General features: G+C 43.9%; 1 protein-coding gene across 2 annotated transcripts in view; it reads left to right on the top strand.

Moving 5' to 3' along the window:
* Window positions 1-12720, top strand: part of znf106a (zinc finger protein 106a) — a 92846-nt gene that overhangs the window by 39577 nt on the left and 40549 nt on the right. For both annotated transcript variants that reach the window (XM_060828720.1, XM_060828721.1), the window contains exons 5-8: window positions 2941-5124; window positions 6001-6694; window positions 9849-9918; window positions 11161-11315. In XM_060828720.1, coding sequence (XP_060684703.1) covers window positions 2941-5124; window positions 6001-6694; window positions 9849-9918; window positions 11161-11315 — 3103 coding nt within the window. The remainder of the gene's footprint in view (window positions 1-2940; window positions 5125-6000; window positions 6695-9848; window positions 9919-11160; window positions 11316-12720) is intronic.

Consider the following 12720-nt stretch of genomic DNA (forward strand, 5'->3'; position numbering starts at 1 on the left):
ACAGGCTGATTTCTTAGACGTCATGGCCAGGAATTCCAATTTTCAATGCCCTCTCACAGAAACTGGGAGCTGTAGTTTCTGTTTCAGTAAGAGATTCTCACAAAGATAAACACGATGTTTGAAGCTACCGTTAGTGCAGATAACTATTTAAAATCTGCAAATTTTCTTCAGATATAGACAGGAACAACTATGTACACTGTCACCGTGTACTCCACGGTATTCCATTTCCCCTAGAATGATAACTTTTTAAAAGACATTAATTTTCCTAATGATGATAAAAAGGTTGAAGGACAATATTTTCAAACTTTTACTGCAACAGAGATTAAAAATAGGAGACTAAATATTAATTGGGGTGGCACATTGACTCAGTGGTTAACACTGCTTTCTCACAGCACCAGGGGCCCAGGTTCAATTCCCGTCTCGGACAACTGTCCGCGTGGAGTTTGTACATTCTCCCTGTGTTTGCGTGGGTTTCCTCCTGGTGCTCCGGTTTCCTCCCACAGTCCAAAGATGTTGAGGTCAGGTGAATTAGCCATGCTAAATTGCCCATAGTGTTAGGTGTCTTAATCAGGAGTAAATATATGGGACTGGGTCTGGGTGGGTTGCTCTTCAGAGGGTCGGTGTGGACTCGTTGCGCTGAAGGGCTTGTTTCCATACTGTAGGGAATCTAATTTAATCTAATCTAATTAAAAAGCAAATTATATGCAGATCATAATATAAAAGGTTACGTTTTGCATTTAACAATGCAACCAAAGTATGTCTTATACACTTTTACCTAACATCACACTTTTGGCAAAGATGTTGTATGAAAGAATAATTGGCTGTTAGTAAGGATCACCTCTCTGTTACACTCCGTCAAATCCCTCAATGTCCTGTGATATGCATTCCCCTCCACTTGTGATTTCCTGGTGCCAAATAACATCAGCATGAATGAATTCCTGTCTCCCTCAGGCTATAAGTGATAATTTGGAATTGCAGAGGTCCCATATCGGACCCCTTTTAGAAGGTTTTGTCATAGAGCCATGGGGTCATACAGCACGAAAACAGACCTTTTGGTTCCACTCATCTATGCTGACCATAATCCCAAACTGAACCTGTCTCACGTGTCTGCCCTTCCAAATATTTGTTATTCATCAGCTTATCCAAACATTGTAACTGTACCCGCATCTACCACTTCATTTGGAAGTTCATTCCACAGACGACTACTGTGTAAAACAAAATGTTGCCCCTCATGTCTTTTTTAAATCTTTCTCCTCTCACTTTAAAAAATATGTCCCATAGTCTTGAAATCTCCAACCCTCGGGAAGAGGCACCTGCCTTTCACCTTATCTATATGCTCAATATTTTATAAACCTCCTATACCCCGGTGGCAAAAGCCTATCCAACCTCTCTCTATAACTCAACCCCTCCATTCCCAGCAACGTCCAGGTAAATCTTTTCTGAACCCTCTCAGTTTAATAATATCCTTCCAAACAGGGCAACCAGAACTGAACACACTACTCCAGAAGAGGCCTCACCAAAGCCCTGTACAATCCTCAACATGGCGTCCCAACTCCTATACTCAATGGTCTCAGCACCGAAGGCCAGCATGCTAAATGCCTTCTTTACAACCCCATCTACATGTGAAAGAAACTTCAAAGAAATATATACTTGAGCCCCTAGTGTTTCTGTTCTGCAACACCATGGCAGCCCTACTTGTAACTGAATAAGTCCTGCCCTTGTTTGTTTCACCAAAATGCAACACCTCACATTGGTCCAAATTAAATTATACTTTACACTCTTCAGCCTATAGAACATAGATTAATAGAGCGCAGAACAGGCCTTTCAGCCCTCAATGTTGCGCCGACCAGTGAACTATTCTTAGCTCGTCCCCCTACGTTATCCCCTCATCATCCATGTGCTTATCCAAGGTTTGTTTAAATCTCCCTAATGTGGCTGAGTTAACTACATTGTCAGGCAAGGCATTCCACGCCCTTACCACTCTGAATAAAGAACCTGCCTCAGACATCTGTCTTAAATCTATCACCCCTCAATCCCAGTTAATCACATCTCTTTGTGTCTTCACCATCCACTATACTACCAGTTGTCAGTTCAAGTTAAACTTCTCTACATTGAGAAGTTATTTTTGCACGTTACTGTTTTGAACAGAACAGCAAAGACTTGTCAGGTGGAGAGTTCCAACTCTTCGACCTGTGTCTCATTTGTACCTGTGCTGTGTTCTGTGGGATACAATGAAAGGTGTTAAAGCTAGCATTCCATTGCAATGGATTTCCAGTTAAGTTTCTCTCCTCATGGCATGAGATCACATGGGTATTTCTCCAAACTGAGGTGTTTATCAGGAATGGCAAGTACATGTTTCTTTCCACAGTTCTCCGGTGTAGTTTTGAGTTGAAATTAAATTGTAAAACATTACCCTCTTGCAAATTTCACTGTTTCATGTCAATAGAGAAGTGGTAAGAAAAGTGGAACATATGACCGTAGAAGAGGCTAAAGATTTGGACAAAAAGATGGGTATTTAGAGTTTTTTTTTAAGAAAAGGGCATCTTGGCAGGCAAATATGTTTGTAGAGCAAGAGCTAACTCGGTCACCAGTGATTGGGTGCAGGGAATTGGGGGATGTACACAGTCACAATGAAAGCCAAGGACAGGAAATCTAACTGAAGATTAGAGGAGGTTTCAAGGGGTGAACTGTTTTAACACAGAGAATTTAGAACATGGAATGATATACATTAGTTATTGCTGAACAGAAATGATCATATTTAGAGGGAAAAAGATCAATATTTGGAAAGGAAAAATGAAATATGATGGAAAAGGGGCTGGAAATGATTTAGTAGATAACTACAGTTGAAGAGCTGGTGAAGGTATGACAGGCTGAATGGTGTCCCTGCACGCTCGAATTGCTGTAATTCTGTCTGACCACTTCCGTTTTCTTTTCATGCAGAAAGAATGATACTTCAACAACATGGAACAGAGCAACAGAAAATGATGACAGGCAGCACAGGAGGCCACGAGAAGATCGACAGGCATACCCTGAACCCATGAGCAAGTATAATCCGTCCCCATGGCATCATGAAAAAGGAGAGTGTAACAGGGACTGGGAGTCACGAGATTATGGAAAATCCAGATCAAACAATTTTCAGTATTGCCATTGGAAGACCAATTCAAGGGCTCCTTTGAACTGGCACTCGTCAAGGGGATCTTATAATTGGCATTCAAATGGTAAAGGAGGCTTGCCACAGTGGTATTCCAACTACAACTGGCATTCCAGTGGATCAGGGGGCGTGTCTGGCTGGCACTCCCAAAGCCAGAGTGGAGCACCCAACTGGAACACCAACGTCAACAACAATGGGGACAATCCATCACAGTACATGACCAGTTGTCCGAATGCAAGATTCCAGCCTTGCGTATTAAACAATATGGGGAAATTGCGCAAACTGAATAAAAAAGAGGCTAAAAGAGACCGGTTTACCTGGGAGAACACACAAAGCTGGAGGCGGACAGCTGATGGCAGAGGAGCAGCGTTGGCACAGAGGGACTCCGGTAACAGGTGGAACCTGGGTGATGGCCCATTCCAGGGCTACATGGATTTCACCAGAGATGATGTGACAAATCAAGGAATGATGATGTTTGACCCACAGGATGGCAAATTGAGTAAAGAAGACCAGAACGGGGGGAAAGGGTCAAGCCCCTCAAGAGATAAGAAACATCGGTGGGCCCCTTATCGGTCTCATAAATCTGCAGAGTTACCTGTGGCAGCCCGAGATCCTGGGTCTAAACAAAAAGGCAATGATGATTCCATGAAAGGTAGTATGTTGCAAAAACCGAAAGAGCTGGAAACGAAACATGGGGGCAGTGCTGCCTCTGTCCCTGGAAAGACAAGTGGCAGCCTGAGTGGCTGTGAGAATTCTCTGAATCAGCAAGCAGGTGCCTCTGAGAATGGAACCAAAATATTGGACAAAGATGGGAATCGGGTCCCTGGCACACTTCGCACCAACTCATTTCCTCCCCCTGAATTCACACCGTGTGCATCAAATTCAGATCCAACAAGTCTTTTGAAAGAAAATAAATTTTCGTCTGGCACAGAAAGTGGGAAGTGCCTGAGCAAACCCGGTTTAGAAGCACAGGGCTGCTCACCATTCAGTAATGCCATACTACAGCCTAATAGTCCACTTACTGCATCGGGAGCTCCACTTTCAACACAGTCCAGCCCAAGCCTGACTGTACAACCTTCACTGGATGTGCCATACAGTGCCGGTAAATACCAGCTGGACAGCAGTTTGAGTGAAGAGCTCAGGCGAGCCAGAGAAGCTTTGAGATGCAGTCAGACTGAAACTGTGAAGTGCAGCCAGCAGGAAGCTTGTACAGAGTCCACAGAGAGTAACTGGAAAAATAGAAATAATAAAACGGCTTGCAAGTCCCCCCCAGCAACGGCTAGTGCAAATCCAAGCATGGCAGAAGCACGATTAGGCTGCAAAGAAATTGGTGAAGAGGAATTTACTGACATCTCAGAAGAAACAAAACAAACTATGTGTGTAGACTCTGCCAACATTTGTTCAGGTCAGGGGCAACTACATTTCAATCCATTGAAGCAGGAAATGGCTGTGTTATATTCTCAGAATGGTGATGGTGTGAGTTGTGAACTTTCAGCTGCAAAAGGAGCATGTAAGGCCACCTCAGCTGCGGGAAGCAGTGTTCATTCACCTACCACCTTCTCCTTTGCAATGGTTGAAACCAAAAGTGATAATGAGATTCAAAGCACTGCTTATGGCAAGACCAGTGATAATTGTTCCTCCGACTCAGAGCTGCAGAACGGGGGTCCTCCAAACTCCAACCATCTCCTCTCGGAGCTCAACAAACTCGGGCTTCCCACTTCGATACAGAGAGACCTGACCCGCCACATCAATGCAAAGGCAAGGCCTGGGACGCACGTCCCCGAACCGAACCTCAATATTGCCCGCAGAATTCGGAGCATTGGGAGCCAAAGAAAGAGTGAATCAGAAAAGGAATCTGGCCTAAAACCAACCTTGCGCCAGCTGTTGAACGTATCACGGCGTCATCTCAACTGGGATCAAGTCATTCAACAGGTCGCGAAGAAGAAACAGGAGCTTGGCAAGGGTTTGCCGAGGTCAGTACTGAAAGAAATTGTTCTTTTTCTCTTTAGTTCTTATAATCTGTCTAGTCTGCCAATAACTTGGTGATCTTGTCTTGGCCATGCACACTCTCTGACGTAGCTGGGCTATTAAGTACAGTCAGGTCATTCTTATCCCAATGCTCAACAGTTATGTGAAAGCATTCTCAGGTGCTCCAAAAAGTCTTATCATCTTCTTATCTCCTACGTTGGAGTAGTTAGTTGAGTCTCATTTTATTGAAGACCATTCATCATGAGTGGGGTGTGGTTAAGTTCTGCTGCTTGATTTCCTGAGCACAGTGAGATGCTCGGATGAGCTCAACCTCAGGATTAAATTAATCAAAACTAGGATTTGGTAGCTCAATGCTTTGAGTGAAGTGGTGCAGCAGGGAGAATTGGGTGGAGATGAAATGGTTCCTCAAAGACAGGAACCTGGAGGGGCTCTGACACCATGTGGTAGTAGTTGGAAATTGATTTGGACAGGTTTTCTCCAGTAAAAGCTTCTCAATGTTGTACAATGATTTGAACTATGTGTCTGGATTTTCATCCCCCAGCTGTACTTGCCTGTCTGAACTCTCTCGGTGACTGGGCACCTGCGGACTGCTGATGAGTCTGGGTTTGGATTTCTCTCCCAATTAGACACACCTCTGTCTGCCTGAGCATTCACTTGCTTTTCCTTTGTTCCCCCTTTCCCCACTCTTTCTTGTTCACTGTCCCTTTCCCCACCCCTGCCCTGTATTGTTTCCAGATCTCTGAATATTTCCTTATCCACATCCCACGTGAGGGATCGGTGCCTGTAACTGTACGTGGACATATTGGTTTTGACTTTGCTGTTGGACTCTGCCTAGGCACAGCTTGTGGTTCTTTTTCTAGGTTTGGGATTGAGATGGTTCCTTCCGTGCAAACTGATCTGGAAGCTCTGGAGCTGGATGAAGATGAAAGTTTATCCTCTCTGGAAGGTTTTCAGTGGGAAGGGATCTCCATCACTCCAAACGGAACTGTCCGGAAGCGCAGCCTCTCTGAGAGCAGTGTGGTCACGGACAGGAGGTCGATTTACAGCCTGTTTGGCGACGAGGGGAAAGACTCTGAGGGAGTCCGAGCCAGTGAACGTGCACCCAGCATTCCAAGCAGCCAGATATCTCCTGCGCCTCCGGGACCAAACTCACTGGCCTCCCAGGAAAATAAAGTCAACCGCAACGGTCCTGCCTTCCCCAGTCCAGCCCAGTTCAGCAGCAGTGGTGTCAACGCTGTGCCTGATACCAGCACTTCCACCCAGGATGTTCCCTTCGTGAAGACTGAGCGGACTTCACACTCGCCCCTGGAGTTCGAATGTGTTTCCACAACAAACAGTGGCCCGGGGAAGAAGTGCTCCAACTCCGCTAGCGATGACCCCTGTGGGCAGAACACTGCTACGACAAGCCAAAGATCCAAGGTGTTCTCCCAGCAGAGTTCTTCAGCTGCAGTACAAGGACCTAATGCAGCAGAAGGGGCAACTGATAGCAGCTACACATCTGGAGGGGAACTCAATGACACTCAGACCCTGGGGAAGAAAAGAAGAGCAACAACTGTAAGTTAAATATTACTCACTACATTTGGTAGAATTACACAGAAACAGATTATTAGCTGATCCAATGGCTAGTACCCAAGAGTCTTTTGTTAATTTCTCAAATTCTTTTAATTTATCTTCCTCCTGAGTTTATGCCCTTCGCTTCTACTCCATGTGGTTGTGAATTACATGTTTTAACCACTGTCTGGGGAAAAAACGTTCCTCTTGAATTGATTTTATTGATATAGAATCCCTGCTGGATTTAGTAATGGCAGGAGAAGATGAGCTTTCACTAGCTTCCCGTTTTAGACATTTATCCCCTTACATTTATCACTTACACTAAGGACCTCACTCCATGACGTGTACTCATCCTGAGGAAAACCATAGTAACCACTGTCCTCTACTTAGATTGTTATTTGACTAATACTTGGGGGGCTTGAAGTAATAATCCAGCAAATGGAGTGTTAAGTCTCAGACATGATGTTTTCAAAATCTGAATTTGGTTCAAAAAGATAAAAGCTGTAAATATTGCCAGCAATAGTGAGAATCAAGCAGTTGATTTATGTTAAAAGTCCACTGATTCACTCAAGATCCTTTTATGTTTACTTAACGTTTTCCTAAATCAACCTGTACAGATGTTATTGCGCACCTCTGGAGCTGATGAGACATTTGAACTCTGGCCTCCCAGATCGGAGTATAGCTACTGCCACTGCATCATAAGAGGGCCCTACTAGCGAATCTTTAGGGGGGAAGCCATAGTGCTAAGGATTTAGATGGAAAGGAATTTAAGTGTGTACAAGAAAAATTTCTGATTCTATATGTGGATGTACAACTAGAGAAGGTGCAAAACTTGACCTACTGTTGGGAAATAAGGCAGGACAGGTGACTGAGGTGTCAGTGGGGGAGCACTTTGGGGCCAGCGACCATAATTCTATTAGTTTTAAAATAGTGATGGAAATAGATAGATCTGATCTAAAAGTGGAAGTTGTAAATTAGAGGAAACGAATTTTGACGGTATTAGGCAAGAACTCCATGTGGTTGTGAATTCTATGTTTTAACCACTGTCCGGGGCGGCATGGTGACACAGCGGTTAGCACCGGAGATCCGGGTTCAATTCCCACCTCAGGCAACTGTCTGTGTGGAGTTTGCACATTCTCCCCGTGTCTGCATGGGTTTCCTCCGGGTGCTCCAGTTTCCTCCCTCAGTCCAAAAGGTTTGGTGAATTGGCCATGCTAAACTGCCCGTTGTGTTAGGTGAAGGGAAAATGTAGGGGAATGGGTCGGTGTGGACTTGTTGAGCCAAAGGGCCTGTTTCCAAGCTGTAAGTAATCTAATCCAAACTCCCAATTTGCAGGTAAAGGGATGGCTGGAAAATGAGAGGCCTTCAGAAATAAGATAATGAGTCCAGAGACAGTATATTCCTGTTAAGATGAATGGAAAGGCTGGTGGTATATGGAATGCTGAATAACTAAAGAAACTGAAGTTTAGTTAAGAAAAATAAGAAAGCATATGTCAGGTATAGACAAGATAGATTAAATGAATCCTTAGAAGAGTATAAAGGCAGTGGGAGTATAATTAAAAGGTAAATCAGGAAGGCAAAAAGGGGACATGAGATAGGGTTTTTACAAATGCATATATTTTTGAGGGATATGGGCTGGGTGCTGGCAGGTGGGACTAGATTGGGTTGAGATATCTGGTTGGCATAGATGAGTTGGACTGAAGGGTCTGTTTCCATGCTGTACATCTTTGTGATTCTATGACTCTCTAACTGACCTGGTCTGGTGTTTGTGACTCCAGTCTCACACCAGCATGACAGATGTTTAACTGCCATTAGAAGCCATCTGACAAGCCAGTGGCAATCCAAAAAGGCTCCAGAGCCACAACTGAGGGCAGTGTTATGACGGACCCGCGGGGTCCCGTCTTTGCGTGCTCTTTTGGAAGGAGAGACCCACACTGGCATCTTTAGTTTGGCGCAGACTGTCATTTATTCACAGAATCTTAACTGGGAAACGATACAATGAATTATCAAGCATGCGGAGAAGGCGTTCTCTCCCCACCCCCCCCCCCACCCACCGTTCGGACTTGGCACAGTTATACTTCGCGCTGCCTGGAGTCCCCCGTCAGATTTTCCTTGTCCGCCTTCCTCATTCGTCCGTTCATCTGCGCGCGATGGGATCCGTCTTCCCATTGGCCACATCGAGGTGCCTGTCCAGCTCCTGCTGTGCTTGACAATGGCAAAGACGTCCTGGGGCCAGCGGTCCCGATCCCGTAATCAATAGTTCATTGTTTAGAGAATCAACTCTCATTACTATGTGTCTGACAGGCTAGTCGTTTTCCGTGATTTAATCAATAGTTTCAGCAAGTAAATTAACAGGTACTTTTATCAAGTATGAGTTCCGATAGAGCAATTCACACTGTCTGACAGTTACAGGTTCCTTTATCAATCATGAGTTTCGATGGAACAATTGACACTGGCTGGCAGTTACAGGCTCCATGATTTAATTAACAAAATGTATATCAATTGCAAGCTCCAGACAGGTAGTCATGCAGTTGCCAGCTTCAGCCCGCATGGCTGTTATTAACCGTTTCAGGGCTGGAACTAGAAGTGTCTGTTGCAGTAATAGTATTACCCTCCCTAGCCCTACATTAAACACCCTAGTAGTGTAATCACCCCAACAGCAGCGATGAAAGAGCAGTCAGTGTGGGCCTGACCAATGACACCCACATCTCATGAATTTTTTCCAAAGGCTTTTTGCAACTAGCCCTCCTCAATGCTATCTGACCCTGATGATTCTGAAAGTGTTTATTGTTCTGTCCCTGTTTTGTAAGTTCTTCATCTGACAGCATAGATATTGAGGATTGGATAGCTTTCAGCAATGTTTTAGCCAAGTCTGAATGAGTCTGCCTCAACTTTTTGCATCCTTCCCAGTAACAATCTCAGGAGCTCTGCCTAGTCAACCTTTATAATCAGCTAGCTATTGAGGCTGAGGCGAAAATCTACTAATTCAACCCAGATTATTATCAGATCCAGACCTTCCAGTCCAGAAGGAGTACTGTTGACAATTAACTATGAGGCCAGGCTATACAGTGCAGAGGATGATGGATTTGGAGATGATCTCGGCAGTTAAGTGTGTCGAACAATTGATTGGATGTATTGACGTTTTATGTTTGTGTAGGATGTTCTGTCTCCAGAGGTCCCTTGCTTGGAAAGGAAAAATAAGAGAAGAAAACTCAAGGGCAAAAGAGGTGAGTGTGGAAACTGGTAGAACCAAGTGGTTCTGTTGTAATTGCCCCAGTACTCTCAAATCCTGACTTGTGTGTCCAGGCCTCTATCTTATTCCATTATGTATATTTTCTAAGCAGTCTGTTCAGAGATGTTACTACACACCTCTGGAGTAGGTGGGACTTGTACCCAGGCCTCTTGGCTCAGCAGAAGGGATACTACCTCTGCACCACAAGAAACCTTGTTTTGTGAGGTTCTTGTGCTGAATTCTCCTTGACCCCAGTCTGAGCAATTAATGAGCAGCTCCGTTCAAAGCTTTGGACACGTGTTTAATTCACAAGTGTAAGACTGAACTAGCAATGACCATTTAATGCTCCACACTTCTCTGACCCCTCTGTGCCCAATCCCCTGCATTACTGCAGAGAAGGTCAACAGAAACTTGGGGGACTGCCTTCAATTAGAAGGTTCTACAGCTTTCTGGGCTCAACATCTTGAGCTGTCAATTTCAAATCACAATAACTGTTCCCATTTCTTTTAGACACTGGTCTTGCTGTTGCTATTTAAGCCTTCTCAAGACTCATTGTTTCTGTCCTCTCTATCCTTGTGCCATCATATTTTTGTTCTCATTCTCTTGTTGCCACCCTAATACAGGACTTCCCCTTTCTTCTTTGTGTGCACCTTTCCTGCCTCTGATGTTTCTTGTAACCTGTCACATGTCTCAATTTTGTCCAGATTAACCAAAGGATTATAAACCTGAAATAAGAATCTGTTCCTCTCCTTACGGATGCTGCCTCACCTGCTGAGTATTCCCAGCATTTATTTTAGATTTCCAACCTCTGCCCATTTTAGATTTTGTACCAGCAGTTAGCAGAATCTCTCGCTGTTGAGCAGTACTCTATAAGCAGAGAATGGGAGGCTCACAGTTCATGTAGAGCCCTAGAAGTATGAGACTTTATAGTACACTAGGAGTTCAGTGTACTGATCAGGCCTCTTTTAAAAAAAAACTACCACTCAATCCCCTACCATGCCAACACTCATTAACTGTGACAAAGCTGTTAATTCTGATATCCAGCTCTACAATCATAAAAGATTTATACTGTGTCTGAATATGACACAATGTTACCCCCAACTCTTGAAGACAACGAGCACCTGCAACTGATTCGGATGCTTCATTTTGATATGGAATGCTGTTCTATCTGTACCATCCTCAGTGAGTGCCATGTTCAAATGGGTCAGGATTGAGACTGTTGATTATCTAATTCCAGAAAGGTGCCAGGTGGACCAGTTGCTGAGCATTTCATTACGGGAGGATGAGTTAAACAAAGCACTGCAAAGTTTGGATGGTAACCTGCTGCAGGCACGTGCTACGCTCCAGGCTGCCTACATTGAGGTTCAAAAGCTGTTGGTTCTCAAACAACAGGTACTTGCTATGTTGGCATAAAAATATCTTCTGGGTTAAACTAGTGAATGGGATGTGACATTGGATAAGATCTAAGAATGGGATATGTTTGAGAAACTCTCCCACATTTATGAATACTTGATAATATTTTTGAAGGGGCTGGTAGTTTAATGCTTGATGATGGGTATGGTGTTTAACAAACATGCGCTCAATGTGCATGTATCAACTCAACAAATAGATGACAACAGAAATAGATGGTTTATTTCTCAGGGCAATACCTTGACCAATCGTAGTCAACCTGCCTGTTAACTGTCATAGCCATTGTCTAGGACAACTCCATTGCAACATCCTTTAGTCTATTTGCCAATCAATCATGACTGTCCACATATGGTAGAGTGATGACTTTAAAACTATTGCTAATTATTGTGAAAGAACCCAAATGCTTCACTAATGTCATTTCTAGAAGGAAGTTTGTCTACACCCACTTTAGACCCACAGTACTGAATCTTATCTGACTCTGAAATGGCCCATTAGATTGTATCAACTGATAAAAAAAATTGAAAAAATGCAATAGATACAGATGAACCACCTCAAACTGGAAATGATAATGGCAAACATAGCCTTGTCAATCCTGTAAAGTCCTTCTTAATAATGCTTAGGGGCTAGTTCCCAAATTGGGAGAGCTGTCTTTCAGACAAATCAAGCAACAGCCTGACATAGTCAAACTCAGGGAATTGTACCTTGCAAAATCCCAGTGAACACTATCACCATCCCTATATATATCTGTCCTGTTAATTGCTGGTTCATTCATATCTATTGCAAAGAAAAATTGTTGCGGTTGTTGGGTGTCAATCATCTCAGCTCCAGGACGTTTTGGTAGCAGTTCTTCAGGGAAGTGTCCTAGACCTAACTGCGTTCAGCTGCTTCATCAATAACCTTCCCCCCATCATAAGGTCAGAAATGAGGATGTTCACTGATTGCTCAATGTTCACCCTTCATGACTCCTCAGGGATTGAAGCAGTCCATTTTCAAATGCCGCATGACCTGGACAATATCCAGACTTGGGCTGACAAGTGCCAAGTAACATTTGTATTGTTCAAATGCTAGGCAAATGACCATCTCCAACAAGACCATCTCTAAAACTAATCATCTTAACATTCAATGGCATAATCATCACTGAATTCCCCCACTATCAACAACCTTTAGTTACAAACTAAAATGGATTTGCCACCAGGGTAGTGGTTATAAGAGCAGATCAGAGGCAGGAATCCTGTTGCGAGTGATTCACATCCTGACTACCCAAAGCCATCTACAAGGCACAAGTCAGGTGTGTGATGGAACACTCCCCACCTGCCAGGATAGGTGCAATTCCAACAATACTCAAGATGATTGACACTATCCAGGATAAAGCAGCCTGCTTGATTAG

The sequence above is a fragment of the Hemiscyllium ocellatum genome, chromosome 8 (assembly GCF_020745735.1).
Source record: "Hemiscyllium ocellatum isolate sHemOce1 chromosome 8, sHemOce1.pat.X.cur, whole genome shotgun sequence".
In the NCBI taxonomy this organism is placed as follows: Eukaryota; Metazoa; Chordata; class Chondrichthyes; order Orectolobiformes; family Hemiscylliidae; genus Hemiscyllium; species Hemiscyllium ocellatum.